Here is a 26929-nt window from a genome sequence, read left to right as displayed (position 1 = left end):
TTTCTCAGTTTCTTAGCTTGGGCTGACCTAAACAGGATATTCTGTCACGTATCGAGTCAAAAATTAGACTGTTTTTCTACAGTCAAAATGACCTACATGGATCTGTGTTATTCTCCCATGTTCTTCAAAGCCTGAGCTGGACTTCCAACTCACTTGCTTTTATGTCTGAGCCATTTCCCCACTGAAGTTTACAGGGCTGCAGACCTAACATACCTGCGCTGCCTTTGCAACAAGCACTTTCATAGGGTTTAGGAGAATGTTTTCTATGAAGTGGGCTAATTAGACACATAAGATGGATCTATCAAAGAGACAGCTGTATCTCCAACGGTGTAGATAAACTGATGAGTGAAGGTCCAGGGGGAGGAAAGACTACATGGAGGCAGGAAAGACTGTAAATAGACAAACTGTAAATAGACAAACTCTAAATGAGCAAGTATGGGAAGGGGAGACTCGACCTTAATGGCACCCCCACAAGAAAGACCATGAGAAAGATCCTACAGACTGTAGCACGACTTGACAAGGAAGAGTTTTCAGTATTGAATGCAAGCTGAGGAGGTGTGGGGAGCGCAGGAAGATGTTGTTCCCAACCAAGCATTTGGAAACGCCGCTGCAGCAGACAGGCTGTGTGTGCGGAGATGGGGAGGCTCTCAGCTGGTCCCAGCGGCAGCCGGTTGCCAGCACTTTCCTGCCATTTCTTTAACCCAGCCCTTCAGAAGGACTCTGAACTGTGTTGCCTGGACAGCACAAGCCAACACCATTGGTGCTCATTTTAGCCTGGCCTAAGTGAGGGGGCTGACAGGCCTTTGGTCCCCTGAGGAGCTGGTCCCACCAAAGGGGCCAAGGGATGACCGAGGGGGCCACCCGGGGTGCGTGCTGCCTGCAGGTACCCAGGGGTTTGGGGGGAAAGGACCCTCCTGACGCGACCACGGGCTCAGAGAGGCCTCGGCTGCATCGCAAACCTGAGGGGGGCAAGAGTGAGGAGGGGGCCGAGGGGGCGGCGGGCAACAGCTGGCCGAGGGAGGGCAGCCCTGCCCGCGCTCGGTTCGCTCATGGTGGCGGGAGGCGAAGAGCTGCGCTCCGCGGGGAGGAGCAGAGCCGACCGCGAGCTGGGCGACCGGCCTGGCGGTGGAGCCCGGGGCGCCGGGGGCAGGGGCGGGCCCGGCCCGGCCCGGCCCGGCCCTCCCGCCGCCGGCCGGCGCGGGCCGTTCCCTGCTCGGGGAGGGGAGGCGAGGAGGGGGCGGTGGCGATGTGTGCGGCGGCGGGGAGGGGGGGCAGAGGCACGCTGCCTGGGGCTGATTGGCCGCCCACTTTATAAGAGGTGCCCGGCCGGGGCGGCGGGGCTGTTCGTGGAGGTTGGGGAGCTCGGCGGAGCCGCTGGCCGCCTGTGGAGCCGTCCGAGCGGAGCGCAGCTGCCCGCGCCGCGATGCGACGCGCCAGCCGAGACTACACCAAGTACTTGCGCGGCTCGGAGGAGCTGGGCAGCGGCGCCGCCCACGAGAGCGCCCCGCCGCCGCCGCCACCGCCGCCGCTGCCGGCCCATCCGCACCCGCCGCCCGCCTCCCGCTCCCTCCTCGCCGCCCTCGTCCTCCTGGGGCTGGGGCAGGTGGTCTGCAGCGTCGCCCTCTTTCTCTACTTCCGAGCTCAGGTAAGCGGCGCCTCTGCCGGCGCCCGGAGGCGGCGGCGGGGTGAGGGGGCCGGCGCGGCCCCTTCCCGCCTTCTCGGCGGGCGTTGGGCGCCGGCAGCCGCGCCGTGAGGGAGCGGCAGGGCAGGGCGGCAGCGACCGCCTCGCACCTTTCAGAAGGGGCTGAAGTTCCTCGCGTCGGGTGGGATTGAGGCGATTAATTAAAAAAAAAGTCAGAGAACGCCCTTATCTGGCTATGCGGTTGGCCCAGCTTTGGGAGGCTGTCGGGCTGGAGGGCTGCCCGTACCCTGCCCGGCTTGTGCTGATCCCCTGGTCTCTGGAGCTGCTTAGCCTGAGGCGCACTAGGTAGCGTGCCGGCCTGGGGTGCACGCTGGCGGACAGGGTTTGTTAGCCAGGTCGAACATGAGGAGACCCTGAGCTGGGAAGCAGCTTAATGAGCCGTCGTCTGAAGTCTTGTGGGCTTTGGTAATTCACCGGAGAGGTGTTTGACACGGCTTGGCTGCCATTTGTGTTTCACCAGTGGGAGAAATGTCTTTAAGGAGAAAAAAGAAACACAACAAACCACCACACAACGCCGCTTGGGATCGTTTGCCCTTTGGTCTGCGCAGGGCACTGGGGAGCAGGGTCTGTGTGTTAGCGGGCATCGGCTGGGGGATGCCTGCGGCGTGCAGCTCAGGAGCTGGTCTCAGAGCCAGGCCACAGGCCTGCTGGGGGGATGCTTCAGGAGAGGCAGTGGTGCGTGCAGAAGGGAGCTCTGAGAGGTATTGCTGTGGGGGCAGATGAGGTGATGAGCGGTTAGGCTTTCGGAGAGATGAGGAGTCTGCTTCTTGGAAATGGGTCAGCTGGCTGCCTGGATTCACTCTGCTGTGCCTCTTACCCGACGGGCAGAGCCCTCTCAGAGGAAGTGGGGGCCTGCTGGCTGGTTGCTTCTTGGGTTGGGTGTTAGCTTTTTGCTTGGCTTTTTCGTTGGATGCTAATTAGTTCTGTTAATAGGGGCCTCGCTGCCTTCATGGAAGTGGTACGTCTGCTGTGTGTACCTTTCATTTGAAGTCAGCAGTGAGTGGAAACCCGTTTCTTTCGGTTTACTTTCTAGGTAGATGCGCTTGATCTTGATGTAGCAGACTGGATTTCTTAACAGAGTGCACTCTGAAAATATGTTGCACAAATGTATGCCCACTTAAACAGATAAATAACTATCAAACATACAGTAATGCTGCTGATCACTTATTATGCAGACCATATTTTCTTACTGACAATGGCTTTGTGTTTGCCATTTTTACAAAATAAAATGGAATGGCAGTACAGTACTTAGTTATATCCTGCATGCTTCAGAAGAGTGTCATTTAATTTCTGGGACTCATTGTAAGGTAGCTTAAAGCTTGTGTGACAGTGAAATAAATTAGTGCCTGTTTCAGCTTGTGGCAGAGAAATGGTTTTCACTCCAGATCTGCACAAACTTTAAAAGACATCATTGTCAAAACATATCGCTTAGAAATGCATAGCTATACATTGATTAGTAGGCTAGAGAGCCATTGCAATCAAAACAACTAATCAAAGTACACTTTTTGAAAACCCTAGTTCTCAGTTCTCTTTACCTTCCCCCTCTGTTGTTAAGATCTCTTCCTGATCATGTCAGTGCATCACACTGCCTAACAAAGGGTACAAAGAGCTTTCTTACCATAATGGCTATTTTTCTTCTGCTTTCCTAATTTGAAAAATTATGTAATGGGTGTAATTCTGCATTTGGCAGCTTAATTCTCTTGCTGGTTTCTTGTTCCTGTAGATCTGGATTAATGCTATTGGATAGAGTCCTTTGTAAACTTGAACTTCTGAAATATCTAAAAGAGATGATGTAGCTAGATGTAGACTTGACTGAAGTCATTGCCTGAAAATTCTAATGGAGAAAATGTCTTCTTTGCCATCACTGAAAAATAGAATAATAAGTATACTTCTGATGTAAGTATTTAATTCGCAATAATAAGATATGGTAATCCATATTTATTTGCCATTTTTTAAATTGTGAAATAAGTCTTACTTAAATGTCTTGCAGATTGTTTTATTGACATGGGACATGATCTGACCTTTTCAAAAGATTGCTGTCAAATTTAGTTGTATTAAGCTATCTCAATTTATACTTTTCAGTATAAATTTCAGCTATCTAAATTTGTACTTTAACAGAACTTAAGTATTGTGGTGTATTTTGTTAAAATAATGAGAAGTTAATAATGGAAGCTGTGCATCAAAAGACTGGAATTGTTTGGTTGGTGAATTAGAAAGATTTGACTGTATAGGCTGATAATAAGAAATTGTTTTACAAGCTCTTTAAAACTGTACTTAAGAGGCTGAGTAAACTCTGACTCAGTTTTACCATACACATTTTCTCTGTATTTGCATAAAGTTATTTGGGCTGGATCATGACACAATATGAGCTGAGACAATAGTAGAGGTTTTGGGTTTTCCTTAGTTTTGTTTATTTTGTGGCTTGAGCATTTGGAATTTCACAAGACACATCACTAAAACTGACACTAGATTTTCACGGGTAAACACATGTTCATGGCTAAGAAATAATGCAGCACAATGCAAATGAGACAATAGTTGATACATCAAAAAAAAGATAAAATTCAGTTCTTCACTTTTTCTGATACTCTCGTCGTAGTGTTTTGAAATATAAAAACATAAAAATGTTTTGGCTTTTCTTTTTGGACTGTCTTGTGCAGTGTGCTGAATCCAAGAAATCAAACACTAACAAAATGTATTTGTCATAAGTGTTCACTTTGCTTATACTTCATGAAGAACATTTGCTCAAGATCAATGAAAATGCCATGAATATATAGTTAGATACTTGGAGCAGCTGGAGATCATCATGTAATAGTCTCATGCACAGCACAAGGTGAGAGACCAAAGTATTTAGTTTAACTGGTACATGCTAGAGTATAGTCTCCGAAAGCTTTCCTTTTAAACTTTTCTTTCTGGCTCACTTCCTCAATGTACTTAGGTCATAAACCGATAGGAGTTTGGTCTAGCACTGACTGGACTGGAGGGCAGTAGAACAAGCTGGATGCACTCAAAACCAAATGTGGGGACTGGATGTCTAACTCCCATATTTTAACCTAGAACTCCAAGCCTATCCATTTTTCCCATTAGAAAAAAGGTCTGTATTGTATCATATTGAAGAACTCACACTTGGATAAATGAGGACCTGGAAGTCAGATCTTTGTTGGTACTTTGTGGGTCTGTGGAACTCTCACTTTCATTACAGTATGCTTTTAAACAATTGCCTTTCAGATTTCATCTGAAGTTTCATGAGTATTGTAGAGCAGCAGCTAACAGAAAGCAGCCTTCTGGGGGTCATTAGCACTTTTTAGAAGCTTGGTGGTTACACTCATGGAGTACAAAGTGATATTTGATAATCTGGAAATTTGTTTAAGTTTGAAATTAAGTGCAAATATAAAGGCTAGATATTTATTGTAAGGAGTAAATACAGACTGTGGTACTGTAAAATCTCATAATTGAGGCAAAATTTAATAGGTAAAAGTGTCTGGAATGTATTGTATCATTTAAAATGAAACTGAATCCTTTTAACATCGGACAACTGTCAATTCATTTGGTCTCACCCTCAGTGCTGGAGTTCATTTTGGCTGCCCTGAGTCAGGTGAAAAGAGCCCAGAATTGCAACTAGAATGATGAGAGATGCTGAAAATCAAGGGACACCAACAGAGATATGGTGTCAGACCAAGGTCAGACATGATTCATGTGTACACAGCAGTAACATAGGAAAAATAAGCTAGACGCTCCTCTCTTTTAAATAAGGTAATTCCTCTGGGGTATTTAGCTTGCTTAGGGTGTTACAAAGCTTTCTCCAATATTTTTTGCTGCATCTTGGTATTTCTTCCAGGTATTAAATGTTTAGGACTTCATGCTGAAGGTCTCTGCCTTGCAAGCTTCTTCCTGTAGAACATTCCAGTATTTCATCTGGCTCTTCGGAAGTTCTTCTCAAAACACTTCCTTGAAAGTTTTTTCTGTGCGTCGCTTCTTGCCCACAGTTTTGGTCTCCGTGTTTGGTAATGTTTGTTTACAGCTATGGCAGTTCAGTACATGGTCTTTATGAGGATACAAGATGTGGGATTTCTGAGAATGCCTTTTCAGACAAGTGAGCCAATTTTCATGGTTGAAGGTGGTGAAGTCTAGGTGTTCTTTGAAAAAGATAAGGGCAGTCAGGTAGATTAGCTAGTCTAAATTCAGAGCTTCAGTTTTCAAGCACTACATCTCTAGAGACTTACAGTTTGTCAGGGTGGGATGCATAGCTTTAAGTTGTTGAAGCTATCATTTACAGTGTTTCCATTAAGACTTACAGCTGTATGTGCAGAGATTCTGGTTTTCTGTCTTAAGCATTCAGCAGATGAACTATAATCCTAGTAAGTGCTTCTGTACAATCTGCTGTTACTGTTCTGGCACAGTGTTGTGTGACACATTTGGCTGACTGCTGATGGGTGATAGCTGTAAGTCTACGCTGTGCATTGAGAGGATAGATTTAGATTAGATATTAGGAAAAAATTCTTTACTGTGGGGGTGGTGAGACACTGGAACAGGTTGCCCAGAGAAGCTGTGGATGCCCCATCCCTGGAAGTGCTCAAGGACAGGTTGGATGGGGCTTTGAGCAACCTGGTCTTACTGGGTGTCCCTGCCCATGGCAGGGGGTTTGGAACTAGATGATCTTTAAGGTCCCTTTCAACTCAAACCATTCTATGATTGTATGATTTCTCATGCTGGATAATCAGGCCTTTTCAAATTTCATGATCTTCGTGTTGTAAAACGTAGTTTTCTTGTCTGCTTTTCAGAAGATGTGTTTAAATAAATCCAAAACTGTGATAGTAGTCTCTCACTAGTAGAATTACTGATAAAAATATCTACTGACAGTTATTTGCTGTGGCTTCTATCTTCTGTGAAGTGCGTGGAGGGGAGAATACAGACACCCAGATCCTGCTGAAGACACTTAATTCCCTCAGGTTCTCTAACAACCCCAACATAAGAGGCTGTATCTGGAATAACAGGTCCTATTTGGGGTCCCTCAGTACCAGAGGTGTATCAATGAACTGGAGAGTCCAGCAGAAAACCACTGTGAGAGGTAGGGACTGTAGTGTGTCAGAAATGGAAAACTGGATTCTTTAAACCTAAGGAAGAACATACTAACATGAGGGAGGCTAATAACTGTTTTTAGCTGCCTAAAGATGGAGCCAGCCTCTTCAGAAGTGCACAGCAAAAACAGGCAGTCATAAATTGCAGCAGGGAGAACTCTAGCTGGACATCAAAACCAGTGTTTTTAGACAGAGTGGTTAAATTGTAGAACAGTTTGCCCAGAGAGGTGGAAAGTCTCCATCAATGGAGATTACACAAAGCTTGTCTAGACAAGGCCTTGACCAACCTGACCTAAGTTACAAGTTGGCCCTGCTTCAAGCAGGGGGCTGGACTAGAGACCTCCAGAGGTACCTTCTAGCCCAGTTAATTCAGTATTAACTGCCTTTTAGCAGCTGTTGGTGAACATTTTGTGCCTTTTTTTTTCTTTCTGTTTACAGTCGATATTTCTGAGTTCTGGATACTAGTAGAACATACTGGGAGAGATGAGTTGAGGGTGCAGTTCTGCAGTTGTTTCTTCTGTTGCTGCTTTCCTGCTCTTTCATTCCTATGCCTGTCCCTATATGGGCCATGATGCTTGTGTGATACCTGGAGTGGGTTGGTTTCAGGATGCTATTATTTCAGCAAATTAGACCAGCAGTAATTCCTCCCAGGTTATTGATTTAGAAGAGGAAGCTGAGAACCAGGAATGAAATTTTATGGAGAAGAAGGGTGACAGCACAGAGGTGCTGGTTTAGATCTGCTTAAACAATTAATGGGGCTGCACTGCACTAGCTGACTTCAGAAGTCATTAGGGTAGTTTTTGGTGATTAATTCATAGATTTTATTTCAGGTTCAGCTGTGTCAGTCCATCTCAGGAAGATGTTAGTGTCTCCAAGCCATTCTGTAACTAATCTCTACCCCTCTGCTCAAAGCTGTGGCATCTGCAGGGATAACAGAGATGGCTAAACCAGGGCACAGGGGCTGATGATCTGGATGAATCCGGCAAACGTCTCTGGTCTGGAGACTTCAGCAGAAGGGTGGTGATGGAGGAAGCAGCATTTGGTGTTGCCATCTGTGCAACAAATGTTTCTCTGCTGTGTGTGTCTGTTGGATGGCTGCCTGACTGGCATACATTTAAATTCACCTCTGTAATCTTACCCTTGTGCTTTTAAATTAACTTGGTTCTTTTTGGGTGTTAGGGAGTCAGTTTTATGTTTGTGTGAACAAATGATATGTGTTTGATTCACTCTTGCTGTTTTGTTGTTGTTTTGTTCAGTGCTATGTTAAAGGAAACTGAACACTTGTCAAGCGCTATCCATAATGTCTTGGCGTTCCCTTATTGTAATGACAAATAATGTATTATTACCTTTTGTAATTCTCAGGTAAAATTGTTCCTTCCTCCTGATGCAGAGAGAAGTAAATGTTCTTAATTAGACCAGCTGATACAGTTAGAGAACTTAGACAAGGTTTTGAGTGCCCAAATCCTTCAAGCCTTAAGTAAAAGTGGCTTAAATACAAGTTGATAGTAACTGCTGAGAGTCTTAGGCTATCTCTGAAAGATATTGGTTAGTATCTCTTGAGTGTAAAGTATATGGAGTGTGGAAATAGAGGGTGAGGTGGTTTAAATAACATTTATGCAATTAAATTCTGCCAAGGCATAATCCTAATCCTTGGAATGTCCTTCTGGTTTATCTAACTAATAGAATTCAGGAGTATTCTAAACTTACAGTTTAAAATTATAATTGATTCAATCAGAAAGGCTGATGGCTAAGAATATCTTGCAGATATTCTGAATTTACCAGTCTTTGTCCCATGAAGCGGAATTGTTTTGTGGTACAGTTTTATCATCCTTTCGTCTTTCTGAATTTGTGCCATCTTACTTGGTGACTGTTTAATGCAGCAGTATCTCTTGCCCACTGCATTGGTTTAACCCTGGCCAGCAACTAAGGACCACACAGCCACCTGCTTACTCCACCCCGCTGTGGGAGAGAGACTTGGAAGAGTAAAAGTGAAAAAACTCGTGGTTGAGATAGACAGTTTAGTAGGTAAAGTAAAAGCTGTGCACGCACAAGCAAAGCAAGGAATTAATTCACCACTTCCCATTAGCAGGCAGGTGTTCACCTGTCCCCAGGAAAGCAGGGCTCCATCATGTGTAATGGTTACTGGGGAAGACAAATGCCATCACTCCAAATGTCCCCTGCTTCCTCCTCCTTCCCCCTGCTTATTTGCTGAGCATGATGGCATGTGGTATGGTGTATCCCTTGGGTCAGCTAGGATGAGCTGTCCTGGCTGTGTCTTCTCCCAAAGTCCTGTGCTTCCGCAGCCTACTCGCTGGCGGTGTGGTGTGAGAAGCAGAAAAGGCCTTGGCTCTCTGTAAACACTGCTCAGCAGTAACAAAAACATCCCTGAATTATCAACACTGTTTCCAGCACAAATCTAGAACATAGTCCTACACTAGCTACTATGAAGAAAATTTAACTCTATCCCAGCCCAAACCAGCACACCTACAAAATAATTTGTGATAACTGGCTTCTGCTCTTCTGTTTTTCCTTTTGAAAATGATGTGCTAGATATTGTACATACTTTCCCAAAGTTTGACATTTGCTTGCCACCTTGCAAACTATAGTTTTTACAGGCAAGGTGACAGTGTATGTTGCCAGCGAAAATAATTGTGATACTGCACTAAGTGGTTGAAAAATGGAATTCAGGATTATGTATTTTACCGTAAGACTGGGATTTATCATTAACTTTTGAACACCACGCATCTAAACTAACGAACTAGGCAGCTCAAGAAGTTAAATAATTCTTCTGTCACATGCTTCTTGAATGAAATAAACCACCTTCTCTCAATTTTTTACAGTAAAAATTTAGATAATAAACTTAGCTAGGTGTCAGACTTCTTGGTGGTTGAAAATTCTTCCTGAATGAAATGCTTTTAATGTCTCTTGGACAGACCCTTAAAACTGGTTGTACTTATAATTTTGTTTCAGATGGACCCTACTAGAATTTCAAAAGAACATGCACACTGTGTCAGAACACTTTTTGGACATCAAGAAAATACAGATTTGCATGATACATCCTTTGAAAATCAAGAAGCAAAGTTGATACCAGAATCATGTAGAAGTATGAAGCAGGCTCTTCAAAGAGCTGTGCAGAAGGTAAGTGACAGCCAGACTATTCCTTTATTTTGTGCTCCTGTTGAACTTAAAACAATTTTTCCAACATCTGTATTCAGAGGTAAGTTCTATGATGTGTTTTCTAGTGTTCAAATAATACCTGAAGTTCCATCCAAGGTCATGTGGTCTTTGCTCATGAGCCTGGTAGTAGTTAACCAATTCTGTATTCAAACACATTTTGGGTTTTACTTTTTTAACAAAGGAAGACTTGAAGTTGCATTGAGAAAACTATAACTGCATTTAGTTGATTGGCCATTCTGACATTTGGATGGGCCTGAAGGTAGTAGTTTATCCTACTGTTTGTACAGGTTTGCTGACACTTTGGATTTTCATAAAGGACAGTTTAACATTTTTTTTTTTCAAAGTAGTCTTCCTGTTTCTGACAAGATTCTCCCAAGTCAAGATTATTAGCAGGCAAAATATTGCCTGAAAGACAGAGGAGATAACATTTGCTCTCATTTGCTCTTGTTTCTTACTCTTTCTGCAGCCCAAAATGAGGGATAGTATCTCCTTTTTTATTTTTTTGCTCACTGCCAGTTTTCTGTTCTGTGAAGACCATTCCCACTCTGGCAGAAGAGCTGCTTTGCTATAGCATAACTGGACAGTCTTTGCCTAGCAGTTGAGAGTGACAGCTTGTTCCCAAACACAGATAGCAAAAGTAGTCAGCTAAAGAAGTCAGCCCTGCTGCAGTAACTGGCTTTGATCTTTTTGTGTGATGGTGTTTAGTGCTAATTATAGGCTATTTAACAGCTGAATGTCTGAATGCTGTGGTATTTGGTTTTCCTGGCTTACCAGGTCCATTATAACTTGGCTTCTTTACATCTGCATAGGACTGTCAGTTTTTTGTAAAGGTTATTACATTAGGTTTGAGCTGAACTCACACTTCACAGAGTGAATTGTACTTGAGTTAATTATATAGCACTTTAATTGTGCTAATGTCATGTTTGCTTTTAAGAGTACCCTGAGTGACAGATCTTTTTGTGCACAAACCCTAAAAGAGTTCATGTCTTGTCCCTTTTACTAGCCACCCCCTTTAAAAATTTAAGGGGGGGGGGGGGAAAGACTAACTCTGTAGGATTAGTTCTTTCCTTCAGCATTTTATAGAAACTCTCACACTACACCTACTTTGCCCTGTGTGCTGGTACTAGACGGCTTGTTCATGCAGCTCCCATGACAGACTAAGGAGCTTGTTACAGTAAGTGAATGGGCAGCCCTGTGTGTCTGTTCTGGTCATTTGCTGCTGGTTACTCAACAAAGGCATTGGCTTTAGCTGAGACTGCATATCCTGCCGTTCTGGATGGAGGTTAAATGCTGCAATGTCCGTGGCCAAGATAAGTAGTGAGTAGGGATAACTTTTTTGGCTGATGGTCATTAGTTTGGGAAAAATAAAATTTCCCTTGCCAAAGTAATCAGACTCTGAATTTCCTTTGAATGCAACGGAATGTATTAAGCAGCTGTGTCAGTATTCTGGGGTGTTTTGTCATCATATATGGATGACACATAGAAACATAAAGATAGGAAAATGCTCATCTGGACCTACATTTGCTTCTTTTTGGTATATCAGAGAAGTGAAAGAAAAAGTGTTAAGGCAAAATTATACTTTACCATGTTCTGTAGGCTCTGCCATAATGAAGGGCAGAGATGCACCTGAATCTTACTTCCAGTTGTGCTAATCCTCTGTGTTGGGAATTTGACTGGTGTGACTTGAAAGTGGTTTCCTATCATCTGTGCTTTCTTCACTTTACTGAAGGAGAATCTAACCTGTGTGTGTTTTAAGAACCAGTATCCTTATTTGAATTGAGCATATTGCATTATTTGAATTCAGCATGTTAAGTGACTGAAACAGAATGCTTTAAAATACCGTTTACATTTTGTGATTTTTCAAATTTTGTCTTTTGCAATTCAAGCTGTTCAGGAAATGAAAATAGACAACTTGCTTTTACTCAGGTTTATGGTCTGGCTACAGCTTTTAGCTTACTGCACTGGTTCTCATCTGTTTTCCTTGCACACCTGTAGACCTAGTGCTTAAATCTAAAGCAGGCATTGACATGGAAAATGAAAGTGCTCTTATGAAAACCAACATAGTAGGGCTGCAAGGTCAGGTCTAGATTTTCTTTTAATGAAAATCTAATGTTGAACTCCTTAATATATTCCAGGATAAAGATACTGCTTAGGGAGCAGCTTACTCAGTAGACAGCATATTTTCAATATTGCCCATAAACTTTCAAGCAGACAAATAATACACTTTCCTAGCCTGTCTGCTTACTTTTTCTTGCATGTAATCTTAAAAACCTTTTGGCACTCCACATGTACTAACCACAGTTCTTGTGAAGTCTGTTATGAGCCTGAAGTAGAAAGGACTACAAACATATCTTGGGTCAATTCATAAGTAACTTTTCTTGGCAATACTCCCAGCTTCTAGCAGCTTGGGGAATTCAGGCATAAACTAGTCTCCCACATGGCAACGGAGTACTTCACTAGACCTCTAGGGCAGCACTTACAAAGATATCTATATACTTAGCAGACATTTAAAGTGCATATAGTTATAGACAAACTCAAGGTTTCATGAGCGATTGGTGTAAGTTGCTAAAATTTCACTGTTTCTCTCCTGCAACCTTACACGCCTTTTTAGTTTCTGCAGGCAACAGAATACTCATTTGGGTAGAGGTTGTAGTGCTACTGATCTCTGAACTATCTTCTGATGAATATTGGTTCACGTGCTTTCTATCTAACTTCCTTTCTGATTAGCTTTCTTCAGATTGCTGAATTTCCGGCAAGATAATCAGATACTTCCTCCTGGTATTAACCGGATTTAAAGCACTCGGGTAGTAGAAGAAACAACTGCACAAAAGAGCTTTAAGATCACATTTGAAGCAATACATGAATGTCCAGAGGGGTTCTTTTCTGATTGGTCTCAAAAGGCTGCTTAGAGCTGCTCAAAGTAGATATTGTGATACTATAAAAGCCAAAGGGGAGAAAAAACTGTTTGCAAATATCATGTCTGCAAACGTAGCCTTCTCTGTGCATCCTCAACATCGGATGTAACTTGAAGAGGAAGAGTTGTTTGTTTTGAAGATGCTGAGATACTAAGGGTTAAAACCTGCAGCCTGCTGTGGATGAGGAAAGAGCAGTTCCCAAACTTCCAGGCACTTAAAGCATGATTTTATTTTTTAAAATGTGACAGTTTTTCAGCTTCCCAATGGCCTCTTCAATTTCTTGGATGAAGGAAGACACATTTTTCATTTTTGTGACCGGCTGCTTGTCTGTTTGAACAGTGACTGTGTGAAGGAGGTTGGAATGTGGGAAGCAGGCCAGCAGAATTAACTTGGTGGGCAGTGAGCAAATGATGCAAAGGTGTAGAAGTGCAGCTTTTTGTAAGACTAAGTGGTTTGATTTCTGTGTACAGTTTTTCTAAAAATAGCTCAACAGCTTGGTAGCACTCATGGTTCTGTGGGTGGCAGTCTTAAGAAGTCACTGATAATATTTTGTCAGCAGTTCTTATGCCATTATAGCAGTGTTCTAGTGACAGGTTCTGTTAAGCTGTTTCTGCTGTCTTAATGGTAGTACATTGTGATTAGGTATGAGATGCTTAAAGACATTTAGGTGCTAAAGAATGCAGTTTAAAGATCTGGAAAAACCTAGCTCTTAATTCCTTGCAGTAAGGCTACCAGGGAATTTTTATAATCCCACTAAGAGGCTATCTTTAGACAACTGGCTATGTGCAGGCAGCCACTGAAAAATGTGGTCCTTGAGTCTTTTGGAGTCAAAAGCAAGTATGTGCTGAAATGCTTTGAGGTAGGTTGTGTATCAGCACCTTGGAACTGTAGAAACATGAAGTAAAAAAAAAAAAAATCTAGAGAAGTGCTGAACTACTTACTTTTCAGGAGGAAACCCATAGGCCATCTTTATCTAGGGATTAGTTCATGTATTTCAGCTTCCTTTTGGAAGCAACAGAACAGAAAGGAATATGAAAATTTGTGGGGCTGGTCAGAATCCAGTAGAGAACTTGGCACCAATCCAGTGTTTGGAGAACTGATGAAAGATTTCTGTTTACTGGCCACAGGTTAGTCACTTCTAATCCAGTGACAAGCACACAGAAGAGTCAATGAACATGAGACAGTTTCCAGCTCATTTCAGTGTGTTAGTGTTGGGCTCACTCTTATAATCTCCCTTTTGTTGTAATGGCACTTGCATTCCTAATTGCATAATAGCATAGCTTCAAGAGGAGTATAGGAGAATATTCCTGTCGGAGAGAGATGCTCCTGGTATACAGGAAAGTAGGCTCAAGACAGTCAGGACAAGGAGAGTTGTTGACCCAGGTCTTCCTGGGTAGTGGTTCTGCTTACCAAGTGGTGATGTTGCAGATGAACAGCACCACCAACAGTCAGAAAGAAAGCAGCTCAGACTGCATTTCATGAGGACCACAGCTGTTCCACATGGCAGATGAGCAGTCAGGCTGCTAGGTGTCAGAAGGTGAGGTACCCAGATGTTAAAGCTAGAGCATCTTTGGAAGTGTGCAGAAGCAGAACTCTTTACTCCTAAAAAAACCGTAGGTTAAGAGGAGGATAGAAATTGGTCAGTTCAAGGACTTTAAGGGGTGCACAGTTACCAAATGTGGGATTTATTTTTTTTTAGTACTGGTTTAGATAATAGGAGATTAAAATGTACATGGCTGGTTTTTTTGGATCTGCCTGGTAGGCTTTTCAGGCAAGGATGTTATCACATCCCCCAGAAAGAAAAGATACGAAAGCAGGCTCTGCGTCTGAGAAGTTGCCATTAAGAAAGCAAGAAAACGAAGGAGTCTTCCCTTTACAGGGAAAGGATTGAGAGTAAACGTGGTCCAGTAATCTCTGATAGTGTGGTCCATCTCCCAGTCTTTTAGCTTGTGTCTTGTTCTCTTTAGAGGCTTTTGCCACTTTTTGTAGTACCTAGTACTTGCAATTTTTTGTCATCTTCCTACTTCTGATGAAGTTAAAGAGTGTGTGGCTAGAGGCTGGTGCTGGTGTGTAGCTTCTAGAATTGAGCTTCATTTCATGCACCTAGAACTGACATTGATGTAGGAAGATCAGAGAGGGAAAGTGAATGTAAATGGGGGAGGTGGACATGCGTTTTGCTTCTTTTGAAGTTGCAATTCTGAGTTTCTTCTTGTCTCTACAGCAGAAGGCATCTTAATGATTTTTATCTACAAAATCAGCATATCTCTGCTGAAGAGTATGCTTTGATAGTCATACTACAACTTCCATACTGCTGTGGCTTTTCATATTGGTTTAGCATTTAAACACCTACTGAAAGGGGAAAGTGAGAGTAATAAATGTACCAGCTAAGGCATTACAGATTTCACCGTGGCTGCAAAATTACATGAAAGCAAGACTTTGGGTGTTTTGAAAGTAGGATTTCAAATTCTAAAACACGGCAGTGATTGAGAGCACAGTGGAACATTGCTGATCTGGCCAAATCTGAGCCATGTTTCATATATGTGGTATTGAATCAGATGAACAGCAATATATATGACACAGACAAAAGAAAGGACCTCTCTTACGTTTCAAAGATGAGGTATGATTTTCTATCCTCAGCAAAATGTTTCCTTTCATTAAACATTTTGGTGCCTTCATGGTATGAGCTATTCTGAATAGCAAGTAGAATATTACGCCTGATTTTTTAGAAAACATGAGATGAAGAGAGTGATGGGAGAACAAGGGACAGAACTGAGGACTGAATGTTACCAAGACTCAGTCCAGGCTTGTAACAAGAATAGGCTGCTTAGACTTTTGAAAGCTGCTGTTTTTATGTTTTCTCAAGATGAAAACAGGTATGGATTATTAAAAGCAAGGCTTTTTGTGGTGCCTGGTGTCTGTTACTTGCACTGTTCTTGTTTTTGAGTAACACTGGTTTCACGTTAAAATTTGTCTGCAGTTTTGTAGAATGCATATTTCCAAACTCTGGCACCCAGTCCATTTGGCCCAGTACCGGTGTGGAATATGCTTAATCCTTCAGTTCCTGCATACCTTGTTAGATGTGAGCCTTGATTATAAAGCCTTGTAGATCTGCAACCTCTTCCCTGTTAGTGGTCAAGTGGGAGGGGTGGAGGTTTTTAATTTACCTCATTACAAGTGAAATTCAGAGCTTAGCTTTAGTTATTAGTGTGGTTACACACTAGTCCCTATGTAGAACTGCTGCTTTCATTACCTTTTGACCCCAAGTAATTAAATCAGTTCATAACTCTGTTTTATGTGGTGCATTCTTAGCAGCTATTGTTCCATTATACTTTGAGAAATATTCCAAGTGCAGTAAGTAAGAAAGGTTGTAAATGTCCTGTGAGCACTACTTCAATAAATAGTGCAGTGATCATACACATCATCATTCCTATGCACCTTTATCAGAAGTGTTGGACAGAGGAAGTAATTTGATTTGTAGCAGCTAAACTGTGTGTTATTATACATCGTGTAAATATGAGAATACGAGTCCCAGGTATCTGAATATACTGCAGTTAGAACAGCCCCCATGTATACATACACACAGTGTGTGCAAACTACCTGAAATACATGATACTACAAAACCAAGGCACTGAAAGCAGTGACTCTTTTTCATTTTAGGAAGTCCAGCGTGTCATGGGAAGAGCACCACCAAGACCAGAAAAAGGTAGGTGCTGGTTTACAAATAAGAAATATTTCAGTTCTAAACTTGTCTTTCTGAGGTAATGTGATTCTTTTATCTCTAGCTGCAATGGAGGCATTAGGAATGGATCTGTACAAGAGAAACAAACCTGAGAAGCTGCCATTTGCCCATCTCATTATTGATGATAAGAATATTCCATCTGGTAAGTTCATTTTTAAGAGAATTGTTCCAATGCTACTATAAATGTGTTAAACAATGAAGTATATGAAAATAGTTCAGCAATACCAGCAACAGACTGGGATTTCAGAAATGGCTTTTGATAATGAGAATAAATCGGTTGTGTTAAGGAATTTCAGAGGCAGCAGGGGTAATGCTAACAACAGGATAGCTTCCCTTTTGCCTCAGGTATCTCACATCAGTCTGTTATGTGCTGAATGGCCTCTATTTCACATGACCGGTTTTCATGATCAAGCTGTGAGGGCTTGGCCTACCTCTTCATGCTGTCTTCAGGTGAGGAATGGAGGTAGGCGTTGAGTGCTTTCCTCATTTCTTATTTTTGTTGGGCTAGTAAGGCCCATCTGGAGTTCTTCACTGACACTGGACATCAGCTGTAGGTATACATACACACAGACATATGTGTACATACATACAAGGATATATTATACATGACTAGCCATAATCCAGATGTTGCAGGTTGGAAGATGTTTCCCTTCCATTGAATCTAAGATTTTTCTGTTGTCAGATGAAGAAATATGTTGTTTTCTATTGTAAAATTCAAGAATGTCTTATGTCCATCTATTCTACCCTTCACAGCAGCGCTCCTTTTGTGTGCTGAAGTATAATTGGCTCTGTACTGGGTGACACAACATTTGTCTTCAGGGTGGATTTGCAAGCTGAGAATCTTATGTGAATACATAACGCACACGTCAGGTGCCCATCAGTGTAAAAACTTGCCATGAAGGAAGCACATCTTTCATTTTGGGGTGTTGAAGGCCTAGAACTGCAGTCCCAGCGTCATTACAATTTGCCCGCTAGTTCCCTGCCCTCTGTGGGTACTCCCATAGCATAGGACTGAATTTATAGCAAGTGTTTCCTTCTGCTAATGGCATGTTGGAAAGGTTTTTGTCATATTCCATTCATTATTATGTTGCAGTGCTGCTATAGACTTTTTCACATCAAGACTCTCAGGGCCTTCCTGATGTTCAGACATGCCAAAGATTCACAAGGGTCTGTCTGTATCCACCTAGTCTGTTAGCAGGAAGGTCAAAGATCATGGCATTGTACTCTGAGGAACAGGGTTTCTGTTCAGTGTGTTGACTTGGATGCAGTATGTTTCTGAGCTATTGAGTAGGGGGAAAAAAGAAATGTTTGTGGCTTTTATTTGCCCCTATGGTAAGAGGATGGCATTCTTTTATCTTGCCAGAGCTCTTGTTCTCTAGCCACAGGTACCTTTGGATAGCTTTGGGAATATTCTCACTAGTACGATATGAGGGAACAAGGCATGATTCTGCCTTGGAACACACTCCAGAGGAAAAGATTAATTCCTGCAATTTTAAGATATCTTAGTATGTTTCTTTTTTTGCCCTGGGGCAATGTCAGTTGAGATTTTTCTCTCTGTATTCTCAACACAGTGATCATCATTGGTGTGGTAGAAGTAAACCAGAGTGTTTTCTGAAGCTATTAGAGGATCTCAAGACAGGAGGGGACATCGATCACCACTGATTTCTTCTTCTGAAGCTGTATACTTTCTGCAGTGCTGAACTTACTAAGCTATGTGCATTCCTTTTCTGTTTCATATGACCAAACCAAGGGGGAATGCTGTGTTGAGGCTTGAAATCTTAGATTTTTAGCAGGCTGCATAGTATAATACCTTGCTCTTGCTCAATTTAAAGACAAAGCACTTTTGTACAGCTTCTTGCCTGTAGGGATAGGATTCTTTCTCCCTTCAAGTGCATTGACATTGCCTTTATAACCAGAGAGCTTAAGCAGCTTGTCAGATGGCAGCCAGAACTTCTACAAGCTTTCTTATTAGCTCAAATGCCTCCTGACAAGCTTCTGTTTCAGTCAGATATTGCCTTTTGACATAGGTCAATAGTAGAAAATGCAGTATCAGTAAACTTGTCTTAGCATTTTGTCTTTGGAAGGATTCAGTTAATTTGCTAATCAGAGAGATCACTTACATCTACAGAAGTGGAGAGTGTCAGTGTCCCACTTTGAAATCCACCTTTTCCCGTGGGGAATTTACTTGCTGTCTACCTGGATGTTGCAGTAAACTGTATTTTTATCAGGACTAGTAGTGATAATTTTTACTGTTGTGCATCACTGCATTGATCTTCCAAGGAGTGACATAGCACATCTGTGAATAATATCAAGGGAGGCATTGCTTGCTCTATTCATGCTATTTATTTTTTTTTAATAACACAGTCTGCAGGAGCTATCAGAAATACATGTGTGGCAACAAGCTGCTCTGTTTCTCCTTGGAGCAGATCAACCCCTTACCAATGTGATGACTTGAACATATTACCTCCTGATCTGGCGCGTATGACTTCTGACTCTTTTGGAAGAGCATTGGCCAGGATGTTAATTGTGAGCACAGCTTCTGCGGTCCTTGTGGGCATTGCAGCAGTGAGGGGCTGTGTCAGTATGGGTGGCTGGAACCCTGGACCTCTAGTTGTGGGGCACTTCAGTATTATGCTGGCTGGTATGAGGCAGTACCCACTTGGCTGGGTGGCATAGAGGTTAATGACAGGCATAAAGGATGAGGAATTTGCCTGAAGGTCACCAGGAGTTTCTTTCCCATTCCCTGACTGCAAATAGCAATTTCTGTTTTCTTCCCCTGACTCCTTAGCCTACATGTCTGAAATCCTTCTAATCTGAAATCCTTCTAACTTATTTTATGCCATCCATGAGTCTGGACAGATCTGGTCATAGTGTTTTAAGGTTCTCTGCTGTCATCACTCTGATCCAAAGAAAACAATGTCTGGGGGGTGGGGAGAATATTAATTCTTCATCACTGTCAAACAGGATTTTAAGTAGTTTGCCACTGAACACCTTTCATGAAGGGGCACTGAGCAGTGTCTGAGGGAACACTTTTATTTTTTCACCTGGTTCACAATAATATCAAGCTCCACATGGACTTTTGCAGCTAGGGGGAGTATGAGGAAGGGGGAAAATAACCCTTCCCAGATCTTGGTGTCCCCACCCATCATTTGGCTGCAGAAGCCATAGTGGTTTGGCTTGCTGTGTGTATTTTTTAGGTTTGCTGCCTTAGGTTAAAGCTGGATGCTTGCTGGTTGGTTTTTACCAGAGCTCATTATAAATGCTACCTAGGTTTTAAATGAAAACAGTGAATTTTGGTTTATAAATTGATTACAGAAATTACTCACAGTTTAAAGGAGAAAATCACAAACAGAAATATAAATGTTAAATATATAATTTGGAATGTGAACTGATACCTTTCACTGTCTTAAGGAAATGCTGTAGTATTCTGAGCTATTTACAGCTAGAGGTTCAGCTTAGTTGCCCTTTTTCTCCAAAATAGTTTTTCAGAGCAAACAGTGCTTTGGTCCTTCCCTCAGGCTTAATTTATACCTGAAAGCTACTAGGATGCAAAGAAATTATCAGTACAGGGCTACTTTCTCCTCTGGTCCCCTTGCATCATATTACTTCTCAGTAATTAATTTTATTGAAACTCATTTGTATTAGTTCATGCTCACAAATATACAAGACATTGTTTTGATTTGTAATCAAAACAACATTTACAGAAAGACTTTATTATCTTGACTTTTTTTATAATGCTTTTTACTATGTCTGGAATGTTATCTTACTCATTATCCTCAGACATCTTCCTTCTCTGTCAACATGACTGACTTTGTGCTATGGTTTTTTTTTCATGGCTCATAGTAAATTTTGTCACAGAAGATACTGTATTGCAGAGTTTCTGATTGTCCCGTGGCTTGGGTTACATTTCAGAGTTTCTGCTATACGTACAGCTGACTTTCCACTTGCATGCTCCAGTTTTCTCCTCTGTCTGTGTCTTGGAATAGTGATTGGTTTTGGTGTCTCCAAATTTAGGTGTATTACCACCAGAAGTGCTGAGAGCCTGCTTGAACCTTCCATTAAATGTTGCATGGCGTAACTCCTACCAATGTATCTTTGTGCTGTGCCAATGACTGTGGTGTGCCTCTTCCAAAGCTCTGAATTGTGGCAAAAAGGCAATCTGCCTCAGTTAATGCAATCATACATGCATATATAAAATGATGATATATCTATATAATATATATTATATATATAATATGTATAAAATATAATACAAGCATTATCATTTAGGTTGGAAGGAGCTTCCAGAAGTTATCTAGGCTAATCCACTGCTCAAAACAATAAGGGTCATCTTCTATCATCTTTTGGCTTGTCCCTCTATGTGAGTGTGGATGAATGATGAGTATTGCCCTCAACACCAAAACAGTGTGAACAAACTTCACCACCTCAGCACCTCAATTACAAATGACTGTGGCACCTATTATCTCTTTCCCCTTCTTCAGCAGAGAATCATGCATTCCCACTGAAGATGTCTTCAAAATTTCTACTTGTTTAACACTGGCAACTAAAAAGTTTACTTGCCAGGTAAATAAAATCTGACTAGCAACTACCCAGTGGGCCACCAGTCAGTCCCAGCACACCAGCATGCCTTTCTGTTCCATCATATGTATGCATTCCTGTCCCATATCTCTGAATTGTGTCTCCTCTGATCCAAGCAGTGATTTCTTGCCTATCCTCCTGCAGTTTTTCTGGCAGAGTTAACACTGTACACAAGAAGTTCTACAACTTCCTCAGCTATCCCCAGTGCTTCAGAGGTGTACTCTGGTACCCCATCTAAGCATCTCTTGCGGGTGAATAATTCCAGACAAGAAGAGACTTAAGATCTTGGTGTCGCTTCCAATTAATTGATGGTTTTCAGAGGTTTTTGAGGCGCTGCACAGAAGACAGCTTCTTTGTATGATTTTTCTTGTATAATTTCTACCTGCCTGCACTGGAGCCATAAGGGAGCAAGTATTTATGATCTGCCTTTGACAGCCTGTGCTTCACTCAAGTCTTTGTGGAAGAATGCCAAAGCTTTTTGTTCTGGACTACTATTGAAGTATTATTCTCATACGCTGCAAAAGTTACTTGCCCTTGGCAGTTAGGGAAGACTCATGGCTCTCAAATTCCTGTCCCTACTTCCCCTCACTTTTTGTGCAAACAAGTCCAAGAGGCATCTTTTTAAATAATGAAATGTACCTGGGGCTTTTCCCCTGCATGCTTCTGAGCATTGTTTCTGGGGCATGCCTTGATATATGCTTGGAGTTAGAGGGCACTGGGCGCTGACATGTGCCATGGAAAGTTTGGTGGGAATAGGTTGTTTTCGTTTGATGTTGGCAGAATAGAGTACTGAATATTCCAAGCAGGCATTTAGATGCACTGGGAGCCTAAGGTGTAAGGTCCTCTGGTGCCTGTGTGGACCCACGGCTGTGGGATGGAACAAATAGTTAGTCTTGTGTGGTGAAAATTGCTAGTGGGTAGGAGAAAAAGTTGGGCAACTCTCATCTGTTGTCTTCTGCCCTGTGCATTTCACTGAATAAAAGGTAGTGTTAGTGGCTTGTGCCTATCAGGAAGGGTCAGGGCCTGTGCAGCTTTCTCAGGACAGTGCTGTTTCCTCTGCGTGTGTGTGCCCACCGGTCTTGCTTGGATCTCTTCCTCCCACTGTTGCCTGTCCCTCTGTTTTTTGCAGGCAGAGGCTGTGAGATGAGGTGGGTGCTATAGTGGGGTGGTGGTGAAGCTAGGGAGGTGATAGGGCTGTGGGATGTGTGCTGCAGGGCATGTTCCTCAACAGAAAATACTCTGAATCTCTACATAATACGCAAGCTGTAGTAGCATTGCTAACTGGGCTGGTGTTGCAGATCTGCTTCTTAACACTGTGCCACCAAAACTAATCCGAGGGGTCAAACATGACCCGATTTAGAAGGAAGACTCAAATGCTCTCTCTCGGTCCCTATCTGACCTGCCAGGCCATCTCTTAACACAGCCTCAAATAGCAGGATCTAAATGAAATGAGATCTGAGACTTGACCAGCTTGTATCATCTCTTGGAGGTTTCAGTGTGGCTACTTGATGACAGCACCCAGGAGGTGCCTTTTGGGCCAGGATTCCTGGGGGGCATTAGAACCTGTATATGCGAAGTTAGCTTTCTGTGACAGTGCTGAGCTGAAGAACTAATCTAAACATCTCCAGTCTCTCAGCACCTTTTTGTCCTCTTCACAAAGCAGTCAGTCACCTTAACAGATACAGCACAACTTCCTCTTTACCAGGCCATCATCATGCAGGCAGAGCTGAAAGGATTTGTGTTAGAAGGAATTCAATAATGCTTCTTTACATATGTTAATTCTATTAATCTATCTTTTTTGATAGTCAGATTTAGTAACTGTTACATGTGTATTTTGATTCTCACATGCATGATGTTCTATGGAGAGGCAGAATATTATGATAATTTTCTTTCCTGATTTGTGGATCTCCAGTTTAAGACTGCTTGAAGGGGACCATTCTCCTCCACGCATGGCATATCGGCTCATTGCTTCTAGTTTGAAACTTAAGATACTTGAAAAAGAATAAAAATAAGAAAAGGAAAAAAAAAGCAATATATCCAGAGTCACATCTGTTTTCCTAGAGGATTTTTTTCTAAGACTTTCTGCAAGGTGTTAGACAAAGAATCTGAGTTTACCTCCTGAACAGCTGTGACTGCCCAGCTGTAACTATTTGTACACTTCTCAAAGAATAAGGATTGTGCTGTGGGCCACTATCCTGCATATCTAGGGTATGATTAAACCAGATTGTGGAGCCTTATTCCAGTATATGCAAGCACTGGGTTAAATCTAAACATTGTTTTTGCATAAAAAAAATTTGTCATAAATACTTGAAGTGCTATCTAAAGTGTAGCCAACTTACTGTGCAGTACTAAAGATGCACAAGCATACTGACTTTTTTTGCCCTTTTTTGGGGGTTTCTCAAATGAAGATGTTTACCTTTGTACCACTACAGTCACAAGAACATGAAATATGGGAAGGTTTCATAAGGTTTCTCTTTGGAGAATTTTCAGTTTAACATCTTTTCAGATTTTGTTTAGTTATTCCTTACAAACATTTACAAGTTAAAGACTAATAACAAGATTAGCAGTTTTTTCATTAGCAATTTTTCCTTTCAAATTCCTCTCAAGTATTTGTTACTCAAATGAAGTTTTAGGTGGAACGCAGTTTCTGTACTGAGCTTCTTCCATGATTGCTTAGCGTAGCCAAACTGTTGGGGAAGTGTGTTGTACCATGGTCCAGCAGATGTTCTAGTGGCAGGGCAAACAGGTAGAAATAGTAAGCCAAATATGGCAGCTCATGATGGAAAAAAGTATCTTACGAATTTCTATTATAATTGTCTGTCTAATCCTCACTTTAGGCTATATAACTCTAGTTGCTGTTGATTCTAAAACCCAGAGGTTGCTTTCTAAATGTTGGGGTTTGTTAAATGTTTAAAAATAATAATTATTTTTTTTCTTCCCTCTTCAGGAACTCGCAAAGTCAACCTCACATCCTGGCATCATGACAAAGGCCAGGCAAACCTATCAAATATGACGTTCAATGATGGAAAACTAATTGTTAATCAAGACGGGTTTTACTACCTTTATGCTAACATTTGTTTCAGACATCATGAAACTTCAGGAAACCTGACTAAAAGAGGGCTTCAGCTGATGGTGTATATGACTAAAACAAACCTTAAAATAAGGCGCTCGGATGTGTTGATGAAGGGAGGAAGCACCAAATACTGGTCAGGGAATTCAGAATTTCATTTTTATTCTGTAAATGTAGGAGGGTTTTTTAAATTAAAATCTGGTGAAATGATCAGTATCCAGGTATCAAACCCATTGCTACTGGATTCATCACAGGAAGCAACTTATTTTGGGGCGTTTAAAGTTAGGGATTTAGACTGAATCTTTCCTTAGTGTGCTGAAAACTGTTTGCGTTTTTAGTGGTCCAGAAACAACTTGAAGACAGAACTGAAAGTCTTTTGCAGCCCAATTGCATCTGTATAAGCCATATATCTCTAAAGACACGTTATTGCCCTGTGCAGACTCCAGCGTGAGTCCCACAAATGCATAAAGGGCAAAATTACATAGTTCTGATTCAGTCTTATAGCAGTTTTACTTCATATGTCTCCACTGGCTTCGGTACAGCCGTTACAACTTTCACATTGGCATAGTTGAAATCAGAGCAATTAGTATTGAACTTCTGTTTCCGAGTTCTGCCCTTTTTGACCTGTGCTACTTTTACTAGTTTTGGTGCAAACGTAGGACAAGACAAGAACTTGGCTCCCAGCTTGCATTTAGGCCTCAGTTTTGCTTGGGGTTGAGCATTCTGACCCTGAGATGGCAGAGATTACAAAAGTATGACTAATCCCATGCATTTGATGTGGCTTTTCACATGCTTAGTTAAGCCTGTTCTTGCTTTGCTGGATTAGGGTTGGAGAGTTCAGGCTGTGGCAGAAATGAGTTGCAGAACACCTAAACAGTTCAGCTTAAGTTTTTACCTGATTGAAAGGGTTATTCCAGGAAGAAGGGAGATCATCTGGCCTTGCAGTTCTAAAAGGTTAATTACAGGTCATTTTTATTATTGTTGCACAGTTAATTGCAAATATAGATTGCCAAAATACAGTGTGCCTTTAAAGTATTACTTTGTGCCAGAACCTGCAAAGACATTTTTTAGACAAAAAGTATGTATTTTTATATTCTGTAATATCTAAAGTTATATTTCAGGTGTAATGTTTTGTGTAAAAAAAAGTAAATTATATTGTCCTATAGTATTTGATACAAAATATTTAAAATCTCTTGCTGTTTGTATATTTAATGTTTTAAACTGTTTTTAATGTACAGACATGTTAAACTGGTGCACTTTTTAATCCCAATGGGAAAAATTGCAGCTAAAAGAGGTTGTTTGCAATTAGCAAATGTAATATATATCTTTGTTCTTTTTAACTTAATAGATTTCTGTTAATCTTGTCAGTATTATAGGGAGGGGGGGAATCACACCGATGTCATGAATAATTACACCAGAATGCTGGTCACTGGGTGCCTTTCAAACCTCAAGGGTAATTGACATTACAAAGCTGGCGTTACCTAAATAAAAAATAAATTTTAAAAATTAATATGTAATAATCCATTGAAATGTAGGGGTATTTATAGTTACTGAACAGGCATATTTTCCTACAACAAAATCTGCAAGTTGTAAATTCTGCAATTAATGACTTTTTTAGCTTAGTTTCCCAAAAAAGTGAAGCTTATGTCATTGCATTGCCTGTCCTTGTCTCCCCTTCTAGCTTCGAAAGCTCTGCGTGCTTCTGCCAGCTCAGGCAGGTGAATGGCAGTGTTAAGAGATACTCTTACAGGTTTTATGAGAACAGACAGCTGAGAACGACTCAGCCATGATACATTATTTGTCAGTGGCTGGCCACTGTTCATATTAGGCAACAAATTAGTACAGGGAGACTCCTAGCTAGCTGCAACAGGTGTTGTTGCTTGTATAGTTGCTTGGCCAAAAGGGGTAGGTGCGTGGAACCTGAGAGGTGGGTATGTGGGGTGTAGGGGAGAGCTGAAAGTACTACAGGTGATGTTTAGAGCACATCTGGGCAGGGAACAGCAACTTGTTGGGGAAGGGGTGAGGGAGGTTTTAGGAGTGTTTGTCTGTGCTCTAAGGGTGATGGTGGGAAAACCCGCTCTTCAGTGCGGTAAGAATCACAGAAGGCAAAAGACTCAAATCTGTAGGAATTGAGGCTTCATATAAATCCTCAGGCTTTTTTTTTTTTATTTTTTTGGTAAAGAACCATGTTGAATTCAAGCAATTATTTTATACTGTATAATAAACTTTTCTTGTTAATGTTAATACTGTTTTCTTACAAAATATATTTCTAAAAAAAAATTAACTTTGTGATTTCTTTATTTTCGTGTGTCCCTGTATTTCTTGTGCAGCTTCAATCATTTTGTTGAGACTTCAGAACATACAGGCTGAGTATGGTGTAACTCACAAGTGAGGCACAAATTGCTATTTTGAGACAATTACAGTGAATTTTATGAAGCTTTGATTTGGCTCCAAACATGCATCCACCACTTTAAAGTGGAGTTACATCATCAGGGATTGGAAATTTAGCTGGAAATTAGGACTTCCCATTTATGTTTTACACCAAACAGTTGTCAGTTCAAGACCAGGTATGACAAGAATCTGGGGGTTTTCTTTCAAAATTTCGAGAGCTACAGGTCACATCAATCATATCTTTTCCACTGTAGAGATGTCCGGTGGCAGGCTGGGAGAAAA

At 41.7% G+C, this 26929-nt stretch overlaps 1 protein-coding gene across 2 annotated transcripts; it reads left to right on the top strand.

Annotated features, from left to right (window-relative positions):
- The first annotated feature begins 1264 nt into the window (after positions 1–1264).
- Positions 1265–26535, top strand: TNFSF11 (TNF superfamily member 11). 2 transcript variants are annotated; one of them, XM_056329342.1, is made up of 5 exons: positions 1265–1645; positions 9748–9915; positions 16527–16572; positions 16652–16750; positions 24134–26535. In XM_056329342.1, exons 1-5 carry the CDS (start codon positions 1424–1426, stop codon positions 24553–24555), a joined length of 957 nt encoding a protein of 318 aa, XP_056185317.1. In that variant the 5' UTR covers positions 1265–1423; the 3' UTR covers positions 24556–26535. The 2 variants fall into 2 exon arrangements, with proteins under 2 accessions (XP_056185317.1, XP_056185318.1); XM_056329343.1 differs by lacking the exon at positions 1265–1645 and adding an exon at positions 5207–5379.
- The last annotated feature ends 394 nt before the right edge of the window (positions 26536–26929 follow it).

Source organism: Falco biarmicus, chromosome 2 (genome assembly GCF_023638135.1).
Source record: "Falco biarmicus isolate bFalBia1 chromosome 2, bFalBia1.pri, whole genome shotgun sequence".
Classification (NCBI taxonomy): domain Eukaryota; kingdom Metazoa; phylum Chordata; class Aves; order Falconiformes; family Falconidae; genus Falco; species Falco biarmicus.
This window is presented reverse-complemented; position numbering and strand designations above follow the sequence as displayed.